The sequence below is a fragment of the Zootoca vivipara genome, chromosome 1, assembly GCF_963506605.1.
Source record: "Zootoca vivipara chromosome 1, rZooViv1.1, whole genome shotgun sequence".
Classification (NCBI taxonomy): Eukaryota; Metazoa; Chordata; class Lepidosauria; order Squamata; family Lacertidae; genus Zootoca; species Zootoca vivipara.
This window is the reverse complement of record NC_083276.1, coordinates 1,530,664-1,557,892: the sequence shown is the minus strand read 5'-3', so window position 1 is coordinate 1,557,892 and position 27,229 is coordinate 1,530,664. Positions and strand designations below refer to the sequence as shown.

At 46.0% G+C, this 27,229-nt stretch overlaps 1 protein-coding gene across 5 annotated transcripts; it reads left to right on the top strand.

The window, feature by feature from the left end:
* The first annotated feature begins 8,647 nt into the window (after positions 1-8,647).
* On the top strand, positions 8,648-27,123 carry MIS18BP1 (MIS18 binding protein 1). Of its 5 annotated transcripts, none has more exons than XM_060268908.1 (18): positions 8,648-8,708; positions 9,723-10,431; positions 11,096-11,221; positions 12,107-12,561; positions 13,639-13,869; positions 15,139-15,221; positions 15,898-16,028; positions 16,769-16,859; positions 17,383-17,525; positions 18,210-18,373; positions 18,737-18,845; positions 20,167-20,989; positions 21,321-21,484; positions 22,041-22,189; positions 22,813-22,958; positions 23,771-23,861; positions 24,676-24,745; positions 26,032-27,123. In XM_060268908.1, the coding sequence occupies exons 2-18, from the start codon at positions 9,804-9,806 to the stop codon at positions 26,106-26,108; spliced, it is 3,681 nt and encodes a 1,226-aa protein (XP_060124891.1). In that variant the 5' UTR covers positions 8,648-8,708; positions 9,723-9,803; the 3' UTR covers positions 26,109-27,123. The 5 variants fall into 5 exon arrangements, with proteins under 5 accessions (XP_060124891.1, XP_034991307.2, XP_060124928.1 ...); XM_035135416.2 differs by having other exon boundaries at positions 8,648-8,716; positions 12,155-12,561; XM_060268945.1 differs by having other exon boundaries at positions 8,648-8,716; positions 12,152-12,561.
* Positions 27,124-27,229: the final 106 nt, after the last annotated feature.

Genomic DNA, 27,229 nt, shown 5'->3' with positions numbered 1-27,229 from the left:
AAACACTGGCCTGCAAGCGCTCCAGTTGGAGAACGGCCTTCACCAAAGGTGTCGGGCTTTGAAGACACTCGAACTCAGGACATAAGGTAGAAATGTGCTAAGAGAAAGGCATGCTTGCCAAATCCACACCGTCAACTCCTGCCTGGAAACCAATGTCCCCACTGTGGAAGGACGTGTGGATCCAGAATTGGCCAGTCACTTAGGGACTCACTGTTAAAACCGTGTTTATGGAAAACAATCTTACTCGGCTACGAGGGATCGCCAAAGGAGAAGAAAGAAGATGTCTATGAATGGAAGTGGGGGTCTGCAATGCATAATTACATATCCTCTAAGTATCCCTATTTTCCAGAAACAGTCCTAGATTTACAGAAGCCATCCCCGCTTCTGATTTGAACCCGAAATGTCTTGCTTTTCCTTTGTTGTTGTTTGTTGTTTAGTCGTTTAGTCGTGTCCGACTCTTCGTGACCCATTGGACCAGAGCACGCCAGGCACTCCTGTCTTGCACTGCCTCCCGCAGTTTGGTCAAACTCATGTTCGTAGCTTCGAGAACACTGTCCAACCATCTTGTCCTCTGTCGTCCCCTTCTCCTAGTGCCCTCAATCTTTCCCAACATCAGGGTCTTTTCCAAGGATTCTTCTCTTCTCATGAGGTGGCCAAAGTATTGGAGCCTCAGCTTCACGATCTGTCCTTCCAGGGAGCACTCAGGGCTGATTTCCTTAAGAATGGATAGGTTTGATCTTCTTGCAGTCCATGGGACTCTCAAGAGTCTCCTCCAGCACCATAATTCAAAAGCATCAATTCTTCGGCGATCAGCCTTCTTTATGGTCCAACTCTCACTTCCATACATCACTACTGGGAAAACCATAGCTTTAACTATACGGACCTTTGTCGGCAAGGTGATGTCTCTGCTTTTTAAGATGCTGTCTAGGTTTGTCATTGCTTTTCTCCCAAGAAGCAGGCGTCTTTTAATTTCGTGACTGCTGTCACCATCTGCAGTGATCAAGGAGCCCAAGAAAGTAAAATCTCTCCCTGCCTCCATTTCTTCCCCTTCTATTTGCCAGGAGGTGATGGGACCAGTGGCCATGATCTTGGTTTTTTTGATGTTGAGCTTCAGACCATATTTTGCGCTCTCCTCTTTCACCCTCATTAAAAGGTTCTTTAATTCCTCCTCGCTTTCTGCCATCAAGGTTGTGTCATCTGCATATCTGAGGTTGTTGATATTTCTTCCGGCAATCTTAATTCCGGCTTGGGATTCATCTAGTCCAGCCTTTCGCATGATGAATTCTGCATATAAGTCAAATAAGCAGGGAGACAATATACAACCTTGTCGTACTCCTTTCCCAATTTTGAACCAATCAGTTGTTCCATATCCAGTTCTAACTGTAGCTTCTTGTCCCACATAGAGATTTCTCAGGAGACAGATGAGGTGATCAGGCACTCCCATTTCTTTAAGAACTTGCCATAGTTTGCTGTGGTCGACACAGTCAAAGGCTTTTGCATAGTCAATGAAGCAGAAGTAGACGTTTTTCTGGAACTCTCTAGCTTTCTCCATAATCCAGCGCATGTTTGCTATTTGGTCTCTGGTTCCTCTGCCCTTTCGAAATCCAGCTTGCACTTCTGGGAGTTCTCAGTCCACATACTGCCTAAGCCTGCCTTGTAGAATTTTAAGCATAACCTTGCTAGCGTGTGAAATGAGCGCAATTGTGCGGTAGTTGCAGCATTCTTTGGCACTGCCCTTCTTTGGAATTGGGATGTAGACTGATCTTCTCCAATCCTCTGGCCATTGCTGAGTTTTCCAAACTTGCTGGCATATTGGGTGTAGCACCTTAACAGCATCATCTTTTAAAATTTTAAACAGTTCAGCTGGAATATCATCACTTCCACTGGCCTTGTTATTAGCAATGCTTTCTAAGGCCCATTTGACTTCACTCTCCAAGATGTCTGGCTCAAGGTCAGCAACCACACTACCTGAGGTGTACGAGACCTCCATATGCTTTTCCTTAGGATGTCCCTATTTTCATTGGTGAAATGTTGGAGGAGAAAGAAATTCTCATTTCCCTCAACCAACTCCCAGGATTCCTTGGGGGAAGCCCTGGTAATTGAAAGGAAGATAGAAGTTTGCAGTGGAGACCTGCCCACTCTGTGGAACGTCTACCTCTCCCCTTCCCCAGCTCACCTGCTCCCCTTCCCCAGCTCACCTGCTGCCTTTGCAGCCATCTCTCCTCTCCGTGGCCATGAAGCAGTGTTATTTGCATGACTTAACATTTCCGCAGAGTCTGGCTGGGGAGCAGAGGCACAGCCCAGCACAGGCAAAATCCTGATGCAGAAGGAATTCAAGCGGACGGACGCTGCAGAACAGATGTGCCAAGGTAGCTATGGCAACCCACACCACGGTCATCTGTGCCCCCCCCACTTGCCAACCTCCAGCTTTTCAACGGCTGCCCTTGTCGTCACAAAAGCATCGCCACCGAGATGCTAATAAGGCCCGAGGAATAATTTCACTACCAGATCTCCATCTTGTCCTCTGAAAAAGCCTTGAATTGCTTTTCTCTTCGTTGCAGATGGTTCAGAAAGCAGCAGCTCTTGCAGTTGTGGCATGTGAGGTGGGGAAAGGCCGCTGTCTGGCTTTCTTGGCTGGAGCCAGGATAGGGCTGGGCAGGGGAAGGATTGGGTTGATGGCAAGCGCAGATGGACGCACTTGCACCCATCTCCACTGCCACCCGACATGGGATTTTTATTAGGCCCCTTATCGATGTGGTTAGTGCTTCACCACAAAACTCGTAAGAACAGTTTAGGAGGAACCTAGGTAAAGTTGTGGCACTCATCTCACTTTCAGACCAAGGGAGCTGGTGTTTGTCCACAGACAGTTTTCCGGGTCATGTGGCCAGCAGGACTAAACTGCTACTGGTGCAAGGAGGACCGTGACGAGTACCAGAGCGCATGGAAACGGCATTTACCTTCCTGCCGCAGCGGTACCTATTTATCTCCTTGCACTGGTGTGCTTTTGAACTGCTAGGTGGGCAGGAGCTGGGACAGAGCAAGAGGCTCAGTGGTTTAGACCACAGCGCCACCCCCGTCCCTAGGAGGAACCTAATGGCTAAATGCCAGAGTATAAAACAACTCTAGATAAGGTACCTGCCTGTTGTCTTTGTCCATGGAGTTTTCTTGGCAGGGATACTGGAGTGGCTTGCCAGTTCCTTCTCCAGGTGGATCACGTTTAGTCAAAACTCTCCACTATGACCTGTCCATCTTGGGTGGCCCTGCACGGCATAGCTCATAGCTTCTCTGAGTTATTCAAGCCCCTTCGCCACGACAAGGCATTGATCATGAGAAGAGAAGGCTCCCTGGAAAAGACCCTGATGTTGGGAAAGATTGAGGGCACAAGGATTGAGGACATCCTTACTCCTACAGATTGGGAAAGATTGAGGGCACTAGGAGAAGGGGACGACAGAGGACGAGATGGTTGGACAGTGTTCTCGAAGCTACGAACATGAGTTTGACCAAACTGCGGGAGGGAGTGGAAGACAGGAGTGCCTGGCGTGCTATGGTCCATGGGGTCACGAAGAGTCGGACACGACTAAACGACTAAACAACAACAACAAAGATAAGGTACAAGGAGGGTTCTAATACACACAGTAAAAAAATAGGTTGAGCAAGTGCTTTCAAGGACGTGGCTGAATGACAAGTGGTGCGGGTGCTGGGGAAGCAGAAGGCGACTGGGTAGAGAATAAACAGCTAATCTGATTTATATTTACTCTGCAGCATGTCCTAACGGAACTCACTTCACAGCTGGAGGCAGCCATGCTTCTGAATCTCAGTTGCTGGAAAACACAGGAGGGGAGACTTGGTCTTGTGCTCAGATCCTGCTTGCTGGCTTCCCATGGCCATCTGGTTATGAGAGCAGGGTGGTAGGCATTGGCCTGATCCAGCAAGCGGTTCTTATGATCTTATGCTGTGTTGCCAGAAGTACCCAAACAATGGGGACAAAACAGCATTAGGCCAAAGACAAAGCAAATGCGATGCCGAGAGCTACCCGTTTCTTTTCAAGCCCCTCCAAACTGAGCCAAAAGCTCGAATGAAACTTGCACTTTCCACCAGAAATATTTTTTTTTATTCGCTGTCTTTTTACCTGCCACATTCCTCTGCTGTTCTTGGAATGAGAGGAATGTTGTTGCTTCTACCCCAGGACATCACAAGTATTGAAATTAGTTATAAAAATAACCACCATTCCAGAACGTGGGCGGCGATGCTGAGATGTATTTGTAGTTCTGAGAGATGAATGAGCAGAGGAGGCAAATAGGAAAGGAGAAGATCCCCACCTAGTGGGAAAAGGAGACTCCTTCCTGCCTCCACTGAGCCGGCCAGCCAGCTTGCTGTTAAGAAAATGCATTTTGCAGCACCGGACATTTTGCAATTTCTCTTTGTAGAGCCCTGTTCTGTGCTGCAACTATTTGCATGGAATTGTTGCCCTCAAGCAGATTAAAGTTATTCAGAGCTTAGTATATTACTGGTAATACAAGAGCTTTGCACCTGGCCCAGGAACAGATGGGCAGCCAGAAAAGATGGTTTAACAGGAATGTCAAGTTCTGCCAACTGTTTGCTCCTGTCAGCAGTGTAAATGCCTCATTTTGCACCACCTGGAGCATCTGGGGCAACCCAAGACCAGGCCACATACCTTCCAACATTTCTCCAATGAAAATAGGGATGGTCTATTCCATCATCACCATCATCATCTACCCTGCTCATCTGACTGGGTTGCCCCAGCCACTCTAAAGGTTCTAAAGGTTGTATTTCCTAGGCTTGGGGGTCCCATAACAGATTTCCAATGAAAATAGGGACGTCCTACCATGAGATGGTTGGACAGTGTTCTCGAAGCTACTATCATGAGTCTGACCAAACTGCGGGAGGCAGTGGAAGACAGGAGTGCCTGGCGTGCTCTGGTCCATGGGGTCACGAAGAGTCGGACACGACTAAACGACTAAACAACAACCATACCCTCCAACATTTCTCTGATGAAAATAGGGACATCCATCGCCACTGGTCCCATCACCTCCTGGCAAATAGAAGGGGAAGAAATGGAAGCAGTGAGAGATTTTACTTTCTTGGGCTCCTTGATCACTGCAGATGGTGACAGCAGTCACGAAATTAAAAGACGCCTGCTTCTTGGGAGAAAAGTAATGACAAACTTAGACAGCATCTTAAAATGCAGACATATCACCTTGCCAACAAAGGTCCGTATAGTTAAAGCTATGGTTTTCCCAGTAGTGATGTATGGAAGTGAGAGCTGGGCCTTGGAAAATAGGGACACTTGGATGGTCTGAGATGAGCTTGACGTACAGCACACTTCAGTGATCCAGTTTTGAGGTCACCAAAGCACCAAAGCACAGTGGTGTAGGGTGTAGGGTGGGGGCAATGATCCCAGGTGCAGAATTCTGCGGGGGAACAACCCTGAACCCCAGGACAAGTTCTCTTGCCAAGGCTACGGGAATTCCTTCTCATCAGAAAGTTAAGGGACCTGGACCTTTCTTCTAACATCTGTGATTGGATTAAAAACTTTCTGAGAGACCGGGCACAAAGATAATGGGTTTAATTACAGGCAGAGACGAATCTGCGTATGGGGGGGGGGGTTCAAAAGGTATCCACATGGTGCTCAGAGAACAATCTGCACCTAAACATTGGCAAGACAAAAGAAAAGGTGATGGCCTTTGGAAGGAAGAGAGGGGAGCTAACCCCGTTGTATATCGGGGGGGGGGGCGCTGTGTGGAGAGAGTCTCTTCCTTTAAATACCTAGGAATTCATCTTAGTGAAGACCTCACTTGGAAGGCCAATACAGCCCAGGTGGTTAGGAAGGCCCAACAGAGACTTCATTTCCTTAGGGTCTTGCGAAAGAACAAGGTTGGACAGCAACTGATGAGTTCCTCCCGGTCCACGATAGAAAGTGTTCTCTCATACTACATTATGGTGTGTTATGCTGGTTTGACAGCCATGGACAGAGAGTCCCTACGGAGGGTCATGGACTGTCCCCTGAGTCCGCTAGATGTTATCTTGGGAGACCGTTGCCTAACATTCTCAGGGATGACTCACACCCTGGCCGGCACCTTTTTAATCTCCTGCCCTCGGGCAGGAGATCTAGAAGCATGATAAGCCGCACCAACAGGTTAAAGAACAGTTTCTACCAATGTGCCGTGAGGCTGCTGAATGGAAGACAGCAACATTGCAGCTGACATTCAGGGTTGGTGGTCATGCGACAGCACCCAGAGAGTAACAAGGACTGAGATATTGTGGGGTGGGGTGGGGGCTCGTTTAATCTCACTGTAAACAAGTGGTACAGTGACAATAAAGTATTTCTACCGGTATTTCTATTTCTCCATGAGCTGCAGAGTTACAGGATGGCAGGCTTTAGAAGAGGCTTGGGCTAAAATTATGCGAGTACTTGGAAGTTGTGAAAATGACGGAGTCAAGAAGAAATAAATCAACAAAGTTAAAAAAGAATGGGAATGTTTTAACAAGCTTTTGATGAAACAAGGCTCCAATATTAAGACTTGGTTGTGCTTTGAATAACACCGCAAATAGGGAAATATATTTCCTTCATTCCAAGATGAGGATAAATAATTAAACACAGGGTAAAAAACAGGAACACTTGAACTGAAACCGCAATGAGGCAGAAGAAAATAACATAATTCAATCCAAGGGATTCAATCCAAATCGAAGGTTATAATATACAATACCAATATAGGTTTGAACTATATTGTTGTTGTTTAGTCGTTTAGTCGTGTCCGACTCTTCGTGAGCCCATGAACCAGAGCACGCCAGGCACTCCTGTCTTCCACTGCCTCCCGCAGTTTGGTCAAACTCATGTTCGTAGCTTCGAGAACACTGTCCAACCATCTCATCCTCTGTCGTCCCCTTCTCCTTGTACCCTCAACCTTTCCCAACATCAGGGTCTTTTCCAAGGAGTCTTCTCTTCTCATGAGGTGGCCAAAGTATTGGAGCCTCAGCTTCACGATCTGTCCTTCCAGTGAGCACTCAGGGCTGATTTCCTTCAGAATGGATAGGTTTGATCTTCATGCAATCCATGGGACTCTCAAGCTCTCACTTCCATACATCACTACTGGGAAAACCATAGCTTTAACTATACGGACCTTTGTTGGCAAGGTGATGTCTCTGCTTTTTAAGATGCTGTCTAAGTTTGTCATTGCTTTTCTCCCAAGAAGCAGGCGTCTTTTAATTTCGTGACTGCTGTCACCATCTGCAGTGATCAAGGAGCCCAAGAAAGTAAAATCTCTCACTGCCTCCATTTCTTCCCCTTCTATTTGCCAGGAGGTGATGGGACCAGTGGCCATGATCTTAGTTTTTTTGATGTTGAGCTTCAGACCATATTTTGCGCTCTCCTCTTTCATCCTCATTAAAAGGTTCTTTAATTCCTCCTCACTTTCTGCCATCAAGGTTGTGTCATCAGCATACCTGAGGTTGTTGATATTTCTTCCGGCAATCTTAATTCCGGCTTGGGATTCATCCAGTCCAGCCTTTCGCATGATGAATTCTGCATATACGTTAAATAAGCAGGGAGACAATATACAACCTTGCCGTACTCCTTTCCCAATTTCGAACCAATCAGTTATCAGTTATTCCATATCCAGTTCTAACTGTAGCTTCTTGTCCCACATAGAGATTTCTCAGGAGACAGATGAGGTGATCAGGCACTCCCATTTCTTTAAGAACTTGCCATAGTTTGCTGTGGTCGACACAGTCAAAGGCTTTTGCATACCGGTAGTCAATGAAGCAGAAGTAGACGTTTTTCTGGAACTCTCTAGCTTTCTCCATAATCCAGCGCATGTTTGCTATTTGGTCTCTGGTTCCTCTGCCCTTTCGAAATCCAGCTTGCACTTCTGGGAGTTCTCGGTCCACATACTGCCTAAGCCTGCCTTGTAGAATTTTAAGCATAACCTTGCTAGCGTGTGAAATGAGCGCAATTGTGCGGTAGTTGGAGCATTCTTTGGCACTGCCCTTCTTTGGGATTGGGATGTAGACTGATCTTCTCCAATCCTCTGGCCATTGCTGAGAATTATATTAAACAGTACTTATCAGTATTATTGTTTAAGTTGTCATTTTGATATAGTTATTTTTTCTTTTGTTCTTTCTTTTTTCTCTTTTCTGTTTTATGTACTGTATGTTTTTTCATTGGTTATGTATCTATGTTTTTGCTAATAATAATAAAAAATGTAAATATACATATGTAGAAGAGGCTTGGGCGAATTCACGGAAGAGGAGAGGGCTATGGATGGGTCCCAGACTTGCTAGCTCCGCCCCTCCGGGCGGGACCATCGCCGAGCAACTCACGGGGCGAACAGCGGCGCTCACAGGACGCCTCTCCGCCTGAACCATCCCAACGTTCCACGGGGGAGGGTGGAGGGCGGGGAGAGCGAGCGAGTGAGCGAGCGAGCGAGCGAAGTGCCGGCACCCGCTTCAGCCCCGCCCACCGCCCAGAAAGCAAGGAAAGGCCTATACGCATGCGTGTCCGGTCCCGCTCCTCCCCCTCGGCGTCCGGAACGCCCGGTTCCAACATGGTCGCCGAGGGGCTTCCGGTTCCGCCGCCTCGCGCCTGGGGAGCCAATCGGCGTCGTCGGGCGCCGAATTCGAACCGGGAGGCGGGCAACGGTCGTCGGCTGAGGGGAGACGCGGCGCGGGTCCGGAGTCTTGGCCTCTCGGTCGGTCGGTGAGTTGGGCCCCCCCGCAGGCGCCTCCTCTTGGGCGGGCGGGAGGGCGGGCGAGGGAGTAGGCGGCCTGAGGGAAGCGGCGGCGGCGCCGGCCGAGCTCCTCCTCAGAGTAGACCCCTCGAGTCCCGCCGAGCTCAGGGCGGCGGGAAGAGAGGGTCGGAGGAAGAAGTGTGTATACACACAAAGCTCATATCTAGAAAGCTTATAGGTACAGTACTTAGTTGGTCTTTAAGGTGCTACTGGAATTATTATTATTTTCAAAAAATGGAGAAGATTCTTTTCAAGACTGTCTGGACTTTATTCTCTTACTAGTGTCATTTCAGCCCGTTAAAAACGGGCGCTAGAACATATGTGGACGGCCTCTTGGTGGCGGCGGCGATGGGGCTTATGGGAGTTCTTTTTGGATCATCTTTTAATAAAATTTTTAAATCTTTCATCTTGCTATTTGTTGTGACTACGACAGACCAACACGGCTACCTACCTAATCTATTATTATTATTATTATTATTATTATTATTGGCCCCCAAAATTGCAGCCCCGCTGTAGCAGTGGCCCACCGCACGATTTGTGCAGGGGGCCTTTTGTTCCTGGCCTGTTTCCTGCCTGCCACCTGCTCCTGAACTTTTAAGGATCCTTCCCATTTCCTCCTCGTTCGCTGACAATGACTTTCCCTGAGACATGGAAGTCTTGATGGGTGACAGGAACCGTCCCGTTCATAACATGGAGTGGTTGGTGCTGCATTTAGAAGTCATTTTTATTAGGACCAAAACAAGTGTGTAATGTTTGGTGTTAGCCTACAAATTTTGATACGATTTCCTTTGCACTGAATGTGAGGGACTTTAAAACAATTGCATGATATATTGAAATATAACTGATACGGTAGTAGCCATTGGTTTTTCATTGTCACCAAGCTCATGTTGCCTGATAGCTATGATAGAAACAATGTTACTCTTTCTTGTGTGACCCTCAATAAAAACAAAAACAACAATTATGCTTCTTTTGCAGGTAGGATGTGAAGAAAAAGTAGACACACTCAAATCCTCTTTTTTACTTAATTAAAAAAGACACCTACATAAACAGGCCTTAATGAATCTGCTTTTCACGCAATGCCTGTCCCCACTTCCTTCTCCTAGTAGAAGAGAGATGCCTTTGAAAGGTGTTCTCCTAAGCAACATCCCTGGAGGTACGCCGTTAAAGGATTTTGGGAAATTTCAAGCAGATTGCGTTCCTGCTTCAGCAATGAAGAAAGCTACTTGGCCTTCGGGGGTTCCTGCCAGCCAAAACCTTTGCTTGGAAAAAGGTGGCAAAAGGGGAAACATTTTCCAGTCCACTTTAATAGCTGGTGGTACTCATCCTAAAGAATTGCTTGACCTCAGCGAGATAAAGCCAGTTTCTGAAGGAGAACTGAATGCGCTTGCCTCTTGTCTGAAACCGGAACCTGTGCTACCGACAGGGAATGTGGCCCTGAAACGTAAAGCTTGCAGGCAATTATCCCTCGAGTCTCCTGCAAAAGTCTTCACAAGAATGAAGACCAGGGCAACTCTTACTAAACAGCAGAAGTTGTTAAACACAGACATGATCACAGATCTTATCATCACTCCTGAAAGGCATCTTACCCCTTTGGTAAAACAAAACAAAAAATCCACGGCTGAAGATGAGATGCCAAAGGAGAGGCTGGCTGAGGAGCCTCTTGGAAAGGCCAGGGAAGAACAAGGTTTGCTTTATCATTTCTTCTTAGAAAATGTTGCTTAACAGAAGCTTCATGTTTAGATGTTCAGGGTGTAGTTGCAAACATGGCCCTTCACCTCTTGCCAGTGGGCTCCTAGCAAACACCCATTTCCATTTCGTTTGTTATCTTTAACCTTCTTAAAGACCTCCTTCTTTGGAGGTCTTTAAGCAGAGGCTTGACAGGCATATGTCAAGAATGCATTGGTGGTGTTTCCTGCTTGGCAGGGGGTTGGACTGGATTCTAACTCCAGAAAGTTCTGCCCTTGGGGAAGGGCTGTAGCTCAGTGGCAGAAAGTCTGACTTCATTTAAGGCACCTATGGAGGCTGTTGGCAACTATTCAAGCAAAGACAGCTTGCCAACAGTACAACTGACTTTTTTCTGTGGGCGCTGGGGGGAGTAGCTTGGTCAGCTAACTCAAAATACATAGAAGTTGTAAACCAGTGTTTTTCAGCTAGGTTCTAAGTAGCTCTGGGATCCCTCAGAAACTCATCTGAGTTTCCTCAGTAAGAGTAGTTTCCCACTGCTTGAGGTTATATGTTGTGCAAATTTAAATGGTGAGCCTTGTGGAATGCACATTATTTCTAACACATAATCCAGAGGCTACTGATATACCTTTGTTAAAATCCTTCTCTTGTATTTCCCATTTCAGTGCCCAGCCATATTGCAAAGAACAAAAATGTTTGTTCTGGAATAATGAGCCCTCCTGTTTTGGATTCCCCTCACAAATTTTTCTCACGTGTAAAGCAGAAGCTGCAGCAGAAACGATTGGAAAAAGGTACTTCTCCACACAAATCACATCAGGCTGTATGTTTGTCCCAGGAATGCTTACTCTTTCAGTCTGCAACAGAAACATATAGGGTACACTAAAGGAAGGAAGCACTTTGCAGTTCCATGAAAACTACTGACCAGAGTCATTCTTTGATGGCTTTAAGATTCAATTTGTGAAGCATTACAATGAAAGATTGCTCTTATTGCAGAAAAACAAAAACCCTTCTAGTTATTCTCCCTTCAAAAGGTACCATATAGTCAGCACTCAAATATGATTTCGCCATTTTTTAAGGTCCCTGATATTTAAAATGGCAATAATCAAAGCTTCCTAACCTGATTGCACGACTTATTGGTGGAGCAAAAGGGTTGACAGTTATCTAAGCCAGCTGACATCACAAATAACGAAATGCCAAGTGGTTGGGGTCGTGCTTTATTTTCATCACTGCTTCCATTCACCTGTCTTGACACCTCCACAGCCCCTAATTCTGATGGGAAAGAGGGGTATTTTCTAGTTTTACGTGGGGAAGATAATGTTACTATCTTTACTGTGTGTTTTTTTAATTTAAAAAGTATAAAAATATATTGTTGGAAGCTGCTGAGCTCTGAATGCCAAGAGGTTGGATTTTTAAAAAGTTTTAGTAAATTCCTTGAGGTGCTGGGGGTTGAATCTGGAACTTGCAAAGTGTGTCCTCTACCAGCGGGTTTTAGCCCATTTATGATGAGATGTTCAAGAGAAGCCTGTAAATGCCTACAGTGTGGTCTATTTGGAGAGAGACTTGTACTGATTAAAGTAAATAGAATAATTATAGCAGACAAAATTGTGCCTATATGAATGTGCTAATGACTTCTGAAATGTCAGATAACAATTGAGTTCTTGTGTTCTCTGTACTAGATGCTTCATCTTACCAAACCAAGCAAAATGTCCCTCTTTCACCAGCAGTGAAGCAACCTTTAACTGTATCCAGTTCACCCAAAAAACTAAATAATCTTAATGAAGATTGTCTAAACACTTCTGCCAATGAGGATGATGAATTTATTGTGGAACCGGTTAAATTGGACAATGAAACTTTTAGCATGGGAGTGAATGTTATGGACATGAGCTTTGATCTTGTTGAGCCTGGGGAAACCTTGGAAGAAATGGAACCTGGAAGACTTCCTGAAGAAGGAAGAACATCACATCAGTCCAATCAGAAACCTGCCCCAAGAGGGCAGCAGGAGTTGAAGGCTGGCCCTCAGGCGCTTCCCCAACATTTGTGTGATATTATTTTTGCTACTCCAAAAGTCCAAATACCAAGGAAGCAAAAACGAGTGGGGGCAAATTCAAGCAGTGATGACACAAACGAGGAGGTAGGAGGTTGTCTCTTGTTCACAATCAAAAGCATTTTTGGTGGTGGTTTCAGTTCAGGTGCTCTTAATGAGAAGGGGAAGGTCTGAATGGCTCAGTAAACATCCTGCTTAATTTGGATTATATGCATGGTTAATCAGTGATGACAGCAATGCTACCAAATTGAGCATACATGATCTGCATAATGGTTTTTTTATTTAAAAAAAACCAAAATAATAGCTCTGTAGACAGTTTCACATTTAAATGTTGTTAAATTGATAAACAACAAGTAGCATAATTTTATTATTATTTATTGAATTTATACACCACCCTATACCCGGAGGTCTCAGGGTGGTTCACAAACAAGACCACAACATATAAAATCAAATCAAAAACAATAAGCCAATTTAAAAAAAACCCAAAGTGCCACACTCTATTTTTTTAAGATGTTTTTTAGTAAGTTTTATAAAATTACAAACAAAAGACAACACACAAGCAGAACATAAAAAAATAATTCCCAGTTCGTCACATTGTTACTTTCATTTTGTAGGGACTTCCCTCAGTCCCCCCCTCTGAGCTACATTGTCCATTTATCACATTTAGCAGGTTCCTCTTAGTCTTGAACTAAAAGAAAAAGAAAATCTATGACAGCCCATTCTATCCAGAAGTTAAATCTTATACTTTACCGAAAACCTAACTGTACTTCCTTAAAGGTAAATTATATGTTGCAATGTTTCTTCAGATACTCTCTACATTTCTTCCAATCTTCCACCTTCTCCTTCTGGTCGCGGATCTTTCCAGTCATCTCAGTGAGTTCCATGTAGTCCAACATCTTCATCTGCCAGTCATTTATTACAGGGTTAGGGTTTCAGTTCCTAACTCCTCTGAAACCACATTATTAACTATAACTTTTGCCTTCTGTTCAGAATAAATTGCATTAATACCATTTAAAAAGTTTTTGCCAACCTCCATCTTATGCAAGTTCCTTTTAATGAAACTCCAAGACACATTATCAAAAGCTTTCTCTGCATCAATAAACATCAAAATTGCTTTATAGGACTTTTTAGCTTCCAGCAGTTCTAACCTTTGATCTTTTTAAGGCTGGGGAAACCTTGGAAGAAATGGAACCTGGAAGACTTTCTGAAGAAGGAAGAACATCACATCAGTCCAATCAGAAACCTGCCCCAAGAGGGCAGCAGGAGTTGAAGGCTGGCCCTCAGGCGCTTCCCCAACATCTGTGTGATATTATTTTTGCTACTCCAAAAGTCCAAATACCAAGGAAGCAAAAACGAGTGGGGGCAAATTCAAGCAGTGATGACACAAACGAGGAGGTAGGAGGTTGTCTCTTGTTCACAATCAAAAGCATTTTTGGTGGTGGTTTCAGTTCAGGTGCTCTTAATGAGAAGGGGGAGGTCTGAATGGTTCAGTAATTTGGATTATATGCATGGTTAATCAGTGATGACAGCAATGCTGCCAAATTGAGTGTACATGAACTCCATAATGTTTTTTTTTAAAAAAAATAGCTCTGTAGACACTTCCACATTTAAATGTTGTGAAATTGATAAACAACAAGTAGCATAATTTTATTATTATTATTTATTCAATTTATACACCGCCCTATACCCGGCGGTCTCAGGGTGGTTCACAAACAAGACCACAACATATAAAATCAAACAAAAAACCATAACCCAATTTAAAAAAACCCGTAAGAGCCACATTCTAAATGGGTGTTAGTGAATACCTGGAAAATTTATTTTGAATAGATCTGTTTTTCTGTGAATGACTTGTTCAGTGATTGTTTATAAATTTCTGTAATACAGGAAGCCCACAACTTACATGTATTTAACTTGTGAACGTTCAGCTTTATGTGGCAATTAAAAAAAACTAATTAAAAGGAAAGGGAAGGGGGTGGGGTTCCAGGAAAAATGACTCTGGTAGTCCCACCCTCCAATAAAACCAATGGGTTTAGACTACATGCGATTTTGGGATGTAACCTGCGTAATTTGCAGGCTTACTGTACAGAAAGAGATTCCCTGTCCATTTCAGTGCTACTTTTATCAAGGGAGCTCACGCGTGTAGGCGGCTGCTCCCAAGTTCATTCTAGTACCAGAAGCCAAGCACTTTTGCATGCACATGAGATGTAGGATAATGCATGTGCTCATGCACTCTGGCCTCTAAATGCAACATACTGGCCCAACTTGATCGTCTTGACTCTAGAAAGCCAGAGGGTTATAACAAATGAAGTAATCCCATTAGGGTAATAACTTTTGCTTGTGCAGTGGAACTTTCCCTCCCTCTCCTCTTCCTGTGCCCCTCTTTTTGCTCTGGAGGGCTGCAGAAACCCCTGAACAAGGAAGGGAGAAGAAGTTCCCTTGCGCAAGCAGAGGTCTTTGAGCTAACATGGAATACAGTCCTTTGTGTCTCAGGCCTAGCCTTGTTGGCACCAAAATACTGATGTCGAATTTAAATACCAGGGCATGAAGGGAGCATGTGACTAGGTCGCTACTGTTTCACAATGGTGTGCTTAAATTCTAGCTTTCGGTTTATCAAACTCTGTAGAAATAATTGTGGCCCTTAACGGTTTTCCTAACTTTGTAAAGGAACAACAGATGGTCTGCCTCAGTGGATGGAAAATCAGAGTGATCAATAACAATACCGCTGTGTGCCTGGAAGGAAAACGGAGGCAAGCAACTTCAGTTCTCAGCTATGTTCAGATGTATTTTGTTTCCGTAGCACTAGAATCTGCTTCTCCATTGCATTGGGCGGCCCCCAAGGACTAGTATTAGGAAGAAGGAAGAGGGTGTGAGTGGCTGCTGCTTTTGTCTGTAATGTCAGAGCCAGCAGCAGAGTCCTGGTTGCAGGTGGGAATGGGGGTCCTGCTACTGTAGATGCAGCATTGGCGCTGAAGGCCTGGTGGCTGGGAGTACCTGTTTCTAGTTCTGGGTGGTTTGGCAGCTAGGGGGCCCCTTTTGGAGAGAGATGACTTGGCCACCATCCTCAAAAACAGAATAAACCATATGAGCTCAGCAACCTTGAAGCAAAGGAAAAATAATCCAGACTGCAGCATTGCAGGCTGGCTCTGGTTACAAGCTGAATTCCCTTCTAAGAGAATATGGTTATATACGTATCTCTCCTGTACACCTGTTCACTAGAATTTACCAATTCTAGCTTCCCACTTTATCTAACCTTAATTCTCCCTACAGTCTTGCATGCCGATTAGATAAAAAGCCCAGTAGCTAACCAAGGCCTTGATTCACTTTTGTTCCTTGTGACTGGGGGTGGTTTTCAGTTTTCCTTTAGCTTCTCCATTAGCTAACCATGGGGCACTTGTTCGTTATGTCCTCTCCCTTCGGTTTCAGGGATATGGATGGCGTTTTCTGGCATAGCAATGCCATTGTGGAACGAATGGCACCCAACAAAGTTAGGACTTCATCTGGAAAGGTCTACAAGTTAGAAGGGTGCATTGAGGCAAGCGCCATGAAGAAGGAAGGTATGAAAGCTTGACTGAGAAAGGAGAGGGCAGGCTGGGATTCACCCTCTCCAGGGACGCTTCAGCATGTGGACTGGACCTCCCATCTCTGCTGCCACAGGTTCAGCTGGCCTATTTGCCAAATTGATTAGCCTCTAGCATTTTACCCAGCAACAGACTTTGGCCCTAAGAGATTCTACAAAGGTGCTGGGTTTGCTGCAGTTTGCCAGGCTTTCAGGTCTTGGGTGACGCACAATGTGACTTTACCTTCCTCCCTTGAGGGTGGTAGGAGCTGGGCTGTTACACTGGTGGGAAGCCAGCAGAATGCCAATTCCCCTCTCTTCCTGGGCCACAGGGAGTCTCATGTGGTATGCATAAGTCACATGACATTGAAAGGTACACACCCCTAATGGTGCTGTACCAGAAAATACTAATTGAGTTTCATGACAGCTTAAACTTACTCCACTCCCAAAACTGGGTGTGTGGAAAATTCAGAATTCTTATAAATTCTAGTTTATAAGAATCTGCCCAGACCTTCATGCTCATCACATTTAACTTGTGTCCTTTGCCGACCTTTACGTGTTTCCTGCACATGTGCACTTCCTGCTCCCAGAACTGGATGCTTTAAATTTTAAGGATTTTCTTGAGGCACTTTAGAAAATGGAATGCCATCTGTGTTTGGGTCTGCCAAATGTTTCTGACAACTGACACATAAGGTTTTCTTTTCACTCTAATACATTGTAATACCTTGCTTCAAACAGGAATGCCAGTTAAATTCATAAAGAGGTTTGAATCCGGAATTCCACAAAACTGGAAAATGTATGTTGAGGATCTTCTTCGTTTTCTGAGGAGGTAAATGCCACTGAAAATAATATTTGTGCCATAGAAAGCTGCTTTGTTCCAAGTCAGACCCCTGGTTTCTCTAGCTCAGTATTGTGTCTGCTGGCCGGCCATGCCTCTCCTGGGTTTCAAGAAAGGGCCCTGCCTGGGGACGTCATTGGCACAGCAGATGCTCTGCCAATACGTATTACATATGCGGAGCCTTTTGCATGTGGCTTCCGACAACCTATTCAATCCCTTTTCCCTGATCCAGTTTCTTTACAGAGTGATTCTGCTGCCAGTTGCCTAGGACGCTTCCATGGGTTTGGGGTAGGTGGGTTTGTTTTGTGCCTTTGCTCTGTGCGAAAAGGGAACAACAAGCTCTGGGTGTTTTGTGGGCAGCCAAGTCTGCTGCTCTAAGGCCTGAGGCAAATGGCTTCAGAAAGCAGCTGCTGCAGGTTTAATTGACGATGCCAGTGGTTTTTTAATGTTTCATAGAGGTTTTAAGAGATTCAGCTAATTAATCCTTCTTTCCAACAAAATCTCTCAATACTAGGAAAGAACAGAGGGCCTTCGCTTCAAGCATGAATAGCAATGAAAGGGAGGACCCTGTGGAGATGGAGTGCTTAGAAGACATGCCCAGAAAAGTTGGAAGAAAATCTAGAACGAAAAGCACCACTTACGTGGCAACACCACAAAGTAATAACAAGCTCGGTAGTGTTATTCTTTTGTTGGGCCTCAGGGGACATTAAAAGCCCAATATGTTTATTGATTGGTGGATCAGTAATAATATTCACTTGTTTTCCAGCATGTATTATCATAGCCGGGTCCCATTCCCCCCCCCCCAAAAAAATAAACACTTGATTATCTAAAAATGGAGGCCTCTGCCTGTGGCTTGGATCAGGGATGGCCAACATTCAGCCTCTGCCTTCTTTCTTGCTGGATTGTTGTCCCGGGGCCCACTAAGGGATAGGAGACATGCAACCATTTGACTGTTCCATAGGGCATCTTTGCCTATTGACATAAGTGGCTATGGAGTTGTTCTGTGAAGGAGGTTGCCCCTGGTCAAGAGTGTACATTCCATGGGTCTTTGAAGGAGAGAAAAATGCCCGGGAGAGCGCTTCTTAAGCCAAGCAGAGCACACAGATTGTTCAGATGGTGGTTGCTAAAAGCGCAGAAAACCCTCTTTTCTATTACCCTTTCTAAATAAGCCCAGGGTAGCTTCTTCGCTTTCCCCTTGGATGCTGCCTGAGTCAGCTGCTTGACACAGAAGCTGCCTTAAGCAAACAGGGTTGTCGATTTGGAGCTGGATCCAGTTCTGCACCTCCACTGACTCGAGAGAAGAAAGCTGTTGTTGAAGGGAGCCTTTTTGTGTCTTGACAGGTGTGCAGCCACAAACATCTCTGCAGAGCAGCCTTGACAGAAGTTGCACCCGCAGTGGCCGGAAGGTTAAGCCACCTATGCAGTTCTGGTGTGGTGAACGGCTGTTTGTCGATCAGGCGCTGAATGTCACTGTGAACAAACCGGGCACCAACTATTTGAGTCCTGTAAGATTCCGCTCTCCTCACAGTTATCCCTGTTCTGGAATGACTGGAGACTTTTAATGGTTTTCATGCAGTAGGGTAATTCTGTGGGTTCTGGACTCTCAGCAGATGGAGAGCGATAAACTTTGGATTATTATTAATTACATTTGTAATTTGTCCAAATAGTGCAGGGTGGCTCACAGCGTAAAAATACAAAGAAGAACACAAAATACATAATAAAGAGAAACAAAACAAAAAAAATCAAACTTTGGCTGGCAGCCCTAATGCCTTCCTAACCTAACCCAGATAAAGTGTCTGTTGCATGTGGAGTCTTTGTCTGAAGAGTTGTGTCTCCCTTTGCTTACGTTCATTGCCTTGTTTCTCAAGACAGTGAGCAGTGCACGACGTCAGGACAGGCACAACATCACATCCCACGTGGAATACAGAGAGGAGAGCTGGAAGGCTTGTGAAGAAGTACCTCCAAGCCAAGCAAAAGGTAAAAAGAGTGCACCATGTCCTTGAATCATAGAACTGTAGAGTTGGAAGGGACCCTGAGAGTCATCTAGTCCAACCCCCCGCAATGCAGGAACCTCAAGCATCCATGACAGGTGGCTATCGAACCTCTGCTTACAAACATCCAGCTTGTCAACCCTTCTTAACCCACAACTCAACACAAGATTGCAGGTGTGGCCTGACGAAGGCAAAATAGACTTCCCTTGATCAGGACACTAGACTTCTGAAGATGCAGCTTAGAATAGCCTTTTTTGCAGTTGCATCACACTGTTGACTCATGCTATGCTTGGGGTCTACTAAGACCTTGAACCACGGAAGGCCAACAGTGAGTTGCTTTAAGCCTGGCAAAATGTCCCTGGAGGATGAATTCTGCTCATGCTCAGGGCCAAATAACTGTTAGGGGGTTAGGAAGGTTTTTTGCTCACGTCAGATTGGCTAGTGCTTGGGGTGGGAAATGTGTGCGCGTTTGTGGTTTGTCTTCCTTGTAAAATCTGGGTTGCCTCAAGCTGTTTGTAGGAGGCTGAGCTCTTGTGCTGTCCGGTGTGACATCTCCACAATCTGCCTTCAGTGTATTGCATGTTGATATGGGTGTGCTTAGGGACCCAGGTGGCGCTGTGGGTTAAACCACAGAGTCTAGGGCTTGCTGATCAGAAGGTCGGCGGTTCGAATCCCTGCAACGGGGTGAGCTCCTGTTGCTCGGTCCCTGCTCCTGCCCACCTAGCAGTTTGAAAGCACATCAAAGTGCAAGTAGATAAATAGGGACCGCTCCGGCGGGAAGGTAAACGGCGTTTCCGTGCGCTGCTCTGGTTCGCCAGAAGCAGCTTTGTCATGCGGGCCACATGACCCGGAAGCTGTCTGCGGACAAACGCTGGCTCCCTCGGACTATAGAGCGAGATGAGCGCCGCAACCCCAGAGTCGGACACGACTGGACCTGATGGTCAGGGGCCCCTTTACCTTTTATGGGTGTGCTGGACCTGAGAGCATTTTGTTTATCTCCCAACGCAGGGGATGTGCCAAGGCATTCTGCTCTTGATCTCTGTTCTTCTCTGATGGGAAGACAGTTGGACTGTCAGACTTCCAGTTTTATTTGCAGAATGATTTCCATCCATCCAGTTACTGCTTCAGCTTTATCAGTGTTGCCTCCATTGTGCATCTGTCTTGCTCATGGAGAGAAATTCTGTTGCATGATGCGTGTCTCATTTAGCTTCACTGTGCAATGGTTTGGAGTAAGATTTGAGGACCATATCCAAATCAGAGATTCTATGAGTCTATTGAGAATCTTTGTTTTGTTTTGCTTTCCCTAGGAAGAAAAAGACCTGTAAGCACCAGACAAGCTGAGCCTGCCGAGAAGCAAAATTCCTGGCACTTGGTTTCTGACCCTGAAGAAAGCGACTATGAATCCACCATCGCTGATGCTCGCAAGAAGAAGGCTGTTGTTACCCTGACGCCACTGAACTATACAAAGCTGCGTGAAAAGCCCTCCAGGAAAAGCAGCCAGCCCAGGAGGAAACAAAAGGGGCCAGCCCAGGGAGCGAAAGCAAATTGCTCCCAAAGATGTCTAGCTGACAGAGAGCCAGCCGTGTTAAAATACCCGCTAAGATCACAGGAACAAGTGATCTGCCAAAGCGAGCAAGTTGCCGAAAGCTTCTCCAACCCAAGCGAAGATGAATCTAGTGAAGATATGCAGCGTATCCAGAGGAAGGTCCAGCCCCCTGTCAATAGAAGGCCATCCAACAGACAGCAAAGTGGGGCGGGGAAGCAGCTGCCGGAGCCAAGAGGGTCAGAGCCTCAAAGCAGAAAGTTGAGGGTTGCTCAACCCTCTGGGAAGCAAGACAAGATGGAAGAGCCAACTTCTCCAGACTTGGCTAGCAGGACTCAGGGGTCACTCAGAAGGAATGCAAAGTTCAGAAAGTACAGCCCTGGATCCGAGTCTGAAAGCGAAACGAGCGTTAAAGAGTTTCAAGTGAAAAGGGGAAACTTAAAGGCCCAAAGAGCCAATAGTGAAATTTCTAATACCTTGGCTTTTCCCAGAAAGACACCTGGGAAGAAGCTGTTAGGGAAGGGTGGAGATTCTTTCCCAGATGTTAATGAAGATTGGACTGAAAAGGAACTGCAGAAACTACACAGGTAAGTGGTGGTGTTTGGTAAGAATTGAGCTCCCCCATCCCAGTTCCGGTTTTGGCTGCTCCTCCAGTGCAAGAATAGTGAAGCCTGCAGATCCCTCATTTTTGTAACTAACAAAGTCATTTTCAAACCTTCCTCTCGGTGCTCATCATATGCTGTGCTCACTTCACTCCCGCTGCCCCTCCATCCTTGCCTCTCCCTGGAAATTCCTACCTTTTCTCCTTTCCTGTCTGATACGTCTGGTGTCGGCTTGCAAGGCCTCCTTTAGGAATTGAAACAGGAGTCAAAGAACAACGGTGGGCTTGAGCTTCACTGGGTCTTCTGTGTTTTGCAGGGCTTTGGCTTCTTTGCCCAAACATAAGAGTGATTTCTGGCTGCTTGTGTCAACGGCTGTGGGGACACGATCTGTTGAAGAATGCCAGCAAAGGTACATGGAACAGCAGGAAAGCCACAAGCGAGCCCCAAAGAGGACCACCAAGCAGAGAAAGGAAGAAAGAGGTACAGGATGGTGCCTGTCGTCCAGGCTTCGGGAGCAGATGCAGAGGCCAGCAGAAGCCCCCTGCAAGAGCCAACAATTGTCTGCTCCCCTCTCCCGCTTGCTTGTTCTTGTGGGGATGTAGGAGGGGCACCTGAAGTGGCTTAATATGGGAAAGGACCAGTTTTTGAGTCTGTACTTGAGAGAACAGAGGTGCGCTCCGAACACATCAGGAAGGGGCAGGGGTAAGGAGAAGAAAAGAGCCAGGGTGACGACAATAGGTGAGATACCTGTTGAGAGTGAGAGAGTTCTATCTGTCTATGAATTATGCCTTTAAAGTGGTATGTAAAACCCACCTTCTGGGCCAAGGGGCAGAACTCCAGCTCAATACATAACCCACAGCTATGTTTTTAGGGTGCAGTTCAAGTAGTGGGTGGGGGTGGGGATATAACTCCACAGTGGAAACCTGAGGTTCAGAGGGGCGTCAGGAATGTTCTGAGGTGGATCATGACCTTTGGCGGCAAGTTCCTTCCCCCTGCCCAGCTGACAGCTCTGTTTGTGTGTCGTCCTTGTTGGCAGAGGAGGGGGCGAAGCAGCCAGTGGCCATTGTTGCAAAAGTGGGAACACTGAAAAGGAAGCAGCAGATGCGGCACTTCCTGGAACAGATGCCGAAGGACAACCACGACGACATCTTCGCTACAACCCCTTTTCAGAACAGGAACAAAAAGGTAACTTTTGCACCTTTTATCCCAAGCAATAAAAAGTGCTCCTGGGTGCAATATGTTATGCAGGTCCATAACTGCCCATCCCCTCATCATGTTGAAGGCTCCCTGCTCTGTTTCCATGCTCAGAAGCTGGGAAAGGGTCCATCCCTGGGCTCCTGCTGGGCTTCAGAGATGCTCCAGAGCTCAGTGGGATGTCTGGGTAGACCTTGTCTCTCCAGGCCAGGTTGGTTTATGATTACAATTTGTGGACTCCTGCAAAGGCTATAGATTCTCCCAAGGGGCTTCTGGGTATCAAATGAAGCACACTTAGGTGTTCCTCTTTTCCTCGGGCCTTTTGAGCCCTTCTCTACTTTCCCCTCACTCCACGGTGTACCTGCTTTGTCCCCTTGGGGTTTTAGCATCAGTCTGGACTCTTTCCGTAGTTCTCTGGTCATCAGTCCACCTGTGCCACTATTGCTCTTGGCATGGCTTGTGTGAGATTGTAACGCCCACCTCCTCTCCCAGAGCTGAACTGTCAGCCACTGCCAAAACATTTGTGGCTGGTAGAGAGCACAGGTTAGGAAAAGTCTTCCAGTGCCCGCCAGGCCTTGTCTTATGGGAGGCCATAACAAAGATGTGATCTATAGTTACCAGAGTTTCGTACCGTCCCAGAGGATGATGTCTTCCAGCTGAAAGACAGCCACCCCATCACTCCCACTTCGGCCATCTTTCCGTTGGTGAAGACCCCTCAGTGTCAGCACATCAGCCCTGGCATGCTGGAATCCCTGGACAGGTGTGTACTACAGGTGGCTTCTCATAAGATAAGGGCATGAAGCAATTCCCTGCTACGGCCCGCTTGGAACCTAGCCCTCACATGAGGTTTGGCCTGGGGAGTGTCTTAAGGCAGCAAGAGAGCACAGCTGCCCCCATGTCCCTCCCTGCCTTCCTCCTCCTTGTAGCCAGGCTTCCTCTTAAGTCTCTTGCTGTCCTGCAGCTGCTTCTTAGGCTTGCTTTCCCTTCTAGATGGAGCTGGCAGATCTTAATCACCCCTCCAGACTAGGGCAGGTTATAGCTGCCTAAGCACTCTAGGGTGGTTATTAAAACTCAGTGAGACGGATTCTAAAAATGATTTTTACATTGCCTGCCTATATGCTTTGGAGCTGAATTCAGGATGCTGGTGTTGACCTATAAGACTTGGGACCCAAGTAACTCCATTCATCAGACTGCCCATGTCTTCGGGGGGGGGGGCTCACTGTTCTACCACTGGGAGGTGTCTGTTAGGCAGTGATGTGGGAAAGGGCGTTCTTTGTGTTGGTGGGATCCTGTCTTGGAGAAAGCTGTCCTCTGGAAGCACTGGTGCTTTTCTCCTTTGGGTGCCGGGGGGAAACCCATTTGCTTGTCCGGTCCTTTGCAGGACATTGTGCTTCTATGTTGAAGAAAGCTGCCTTTTAAAGATTTGCACTGTATTTTGGATCCTCCTCCTGCTACTTTCTTTTTAAACTGGTTTATGTTGCTATTGTTTAGTGTTTATTTTGTATCCTGCCCTGAGATCTTGTGGTGAAGGGCAGGTTAGAAACTTACTGGACAAATTGTTTTGTGTTCTAGGAACTACGAAAAGCATGTGTTCCATCTGCAAAAGAACATCAAAGGCAAGGAGCGCACATGGCACAATGTGAAGAAGAAGAAGAAGAAACAGGTACATTTCCACTTGAGCAGCAAACGCCAAGCTCCGTGAAGAGTGAAAGGAAAAGGCAATGTTCCTAAAACTCACTAGAGCAAGCCCCTCGCCCTTGCTGTCTTATTTTATGTATTGATTACGTTTATATGCTGCCCATCATCCAGATATGATGTTGACACTTCCCTTATTACAGTAATGGGATAAAGAGAGGGAACTCCATGGAAGTCCTCCTTCACCCTCTTCACTGGGCACTCTTGTGGTCACCACTGCCTGTCTTTAAGCTCCACCAACTTTTTTGCGGATAACAAGCACAGAAAAGGAGTGAACATGTCAAAGGCTGCTCAGCTCTCTGAAAATGCCCCGCTCTGTCCTAGTGCTGGCTTTATGGTCACTTAATCCAAACCTCGGTTGGGCCCCTTGCTTGCTCTGAGTCATGGGTAGGCAAACTAAGGCCCAGGGGCTGGATCTGACCCAGTCACCTTCTAAATCCGGCCTGTGGACGGTCCGGGAATCAGCGTGTTTTTACATGAGTAGAATGTGCCCTTTTATTTAAAAATAAAAATGGGTTATTTGTGGGGCTTGCCTGGTGTTTTTACATGAGTAGAATGTGTGCTTTTATTTAAAATGCATCTCTGGGTTATTTGTGGGGCATAGGAATTCGTTCATTTCCCCCCCCCCCAAAAAAAGTCTGGCCCCCCACAAGGTCTGAGCGACAGTGGACTGGCCCCTTGCTGAAAAAGTTTGCTGGCCCCTGCTCTGAGCACTCTGGTGTTTCCAAGCCTCTCTGTGAAGCCTCGGTCTACAGGAAGTAATGTTTCTTCTGTTTCCACAGGCTGGGACCGCGTTCACCACTCCCAACTCTCGAAGAACGAACGTCTTTGCCTTTGATGAGCATATCAAAGGTGAGCATAACTGTTGCTTGCTCTGGACTGTTTGGGGCAGGTCTCTAGAAAGGGGGGTCTGGTATTTGGGGCTCCCCTTGGCTATCTGTGCTGGCACTAAGGGAGCAGCCAGAGAAGCCCATGCCAGACAGGTGTCTCGATCCTGTTGGGGGAAGTGGATTATGCTGCTCTGGGGATCGCAAGGCCCTTCCGTTTTCATTATCAGCTGTAGGAAGGGAGTTGCATTGGCTTCGTGTGGAAAGCTTTTCCCATTTGAGAGGTACCAATAGGGAAGTGGAGAGAAGGGGCAGGAAGCAGGGCCTATGAGCCTCTCACTGAACCTGCTAGTGCCTAAATACTGCACTGAGGCACCAATATCCTGCTGCTGTCCTATTTCTGAGTGCATTGCCTTAGACCAAGTCAATTCCCGATTTTAAACAAAGAACACATTTAGATGCTGAAGTCTGTTAACTTGCCCTTTGATACATTTATATGAATATTGCCTGCAGCAAAATTAGAGGTTCCTATTCTTGTGGATTCACAGCCTTGAAAAGGCACCCTTCCATATCACCCTTTTTCTCTGAAAATAAGATGTAGCCGGATTTTTAAGCATTCAAGGAATATAAGCCATACCCCAAAAATAAGACATAGTGATAGGCGCAGCAGCAATGCCGGCCACGGGAGGAGGAGGGGGGGGGAATAAGACATCCCCTGAATATAAGCCATAGTGTGTGTGTTTTTGTTTTGTTTTTTGAAGAAAAATAAATATAAGACAGTGTCTTATTTTCAGAGAAACACGGTCAGTTGATTTGGAGTCTTTCCTTTCACTGCCTAGAACTTCTCCGCCCAATACAGTGGTACCTCGCAAGACAAATGCCTCGCGCAACAAAAAAACTCGCTAGACAAAAGCGTCTAGCGATTCCTTTGTTGCCTTGCAAGACGAAGCTTTCTATGGCCGCGTCTCGCAAGATGTTTTTTTTTTTGCCGCTTTTTTGTTTCCATCTACCGTTTGTTTCCACAAGACAAAAATTCCGTACGGCGGCATGACCCACGGAACAAATTATTTTCATCTTGCGAGGTACCACTGTATCAGTCAGTCTCTTCATGAGTTGGCGGAAAGGTTCCCCCTTGAAACAGAATCGAGTTGGAGCCCATCCTACCTCTAGCACAGGCTAACCTTGGATCCTCCAGATGTTTTAGACTACGATCTGTCACCAGGGGCAGCTGGGGAGGGATACTATAGATTAGCCGCTCCTGCTCTAATGGGATCCTTCTGGTAACTCAGGTTTTCTCTCCTTCTGCTCTAGCTGGGGTGGGGCAGCTCTTCCAAGAGGATGAAGAGATGCTATCCGATGAAGAAGAGGACTTGTATTTTTCCACGTAGGCAGCCTGCCTGCCTGCATCTGCAAAGGGCAGTTTGCTAACAGGTCTCAAGTCATTTTCACAAAGCCCAGTGTTTCTCAAGCCTCTATTGTTATGATTTACGAAAAGGCTTTAGAGTATTGCATTCCATCTTTCTGGAGCCGTGTTAAGGTGCTGCTCAAGTGTTCAGAATACAAAGATGTCTACTGCTGCTGTTTGTGGTTGCTCTGTTTTCCTGGGGGAGGGGTCTCATGCAGAGAGACATCAGCTCCAGGGAACTATTTGGCTTTAAGAAGCAAAATGATGTTTTTAAAAATTGCTGTACAATAAACTTCCAAACGTGGCATTTAATATCAAAAGGATGCTTACGTTTCCTTTACAGAGCAAAGAATAGCACTTGCGGTAAATATTTTTGTACTAAACTTGTTTCCTCTGTGGCTTTTAAGTGTTTTGAAAATGTTGAGTGTACCCTTTGTCTGTGTGTACACAGTGTGTCTGTTGCAGATCTTGACTGGCAGCTTAAAATTTAAGAATGAAATAGGCCAAGTAGCATTTTCTGGGAAGCAAAAGGACAGTGTCTTCTCTAAGGGTGGGTGGTTGGAGGCCCGATGGTGATGGAAAGTGGGTGCCTTTCATGAGTCCCAGCCTAATTCTTCAGGTTTAGCCCAATTGAGAGATGTAAAGTCATTGTGGGGAGTTGAGATTTTGAAAGAATTGAAAAAAAAATGGGGGTGGGAAATGGCATTCTACATACGCAAAGTTGCTGTGTGTAACTTGGTTTACCATAGAATCATGTCTGGTATATTAAAAGTACTGTTTACTCAATTGAATTATTTTTTAAATTACAAATGGAGCTGCAAGCTTTTACCATCTCATGGGTCAGTTTATTTATTTGGTGTATTTTCATGGGTGGCACACTGGTCTAAACCACTGAGCCTCTTGGGCTTCCTGATCGGAAGGTCGGCGGTTTGAATCCCTGCAACGGGGTGAGATTTCTCCTAAGCTTGCCACAAGCAAGGCACAGGCAAATTTTTCAAAAGCACCAAAGTATAGGAAGCCACAAGATGGCAGCAAATCATCACCTGAGTTACACAAATCAGAAGGCGGAACTAAGTAGAACAGTTTTTACAACCTGTGTAAAAT

Excerpts from the sequence above, each read along its gene's own strand:
- MIS18BP1 (XM_060268908.1), top strand. The coding sequence starts at position 9,804 with ATGAATCTGCTTTTCACGCAATGCCTGTCCCCACTTCCTTCTCCTAGT. Across the intron at positions 11,222-12,106 it reads GCAGAAACGATTGGAAAAAG|ATGCTTCATCTTACCAAACC; the intron begins GTACTTCTCCAC and ends TCTCTGTACTAG. Across the intron at positions 22,190-22,812 it reads TTCAGAACAGGAACAAAAAG|TTACCAGAGTTTCGTACCGT; the intron begins GTAACTTTTGCA and ends TGTGATCTATAG.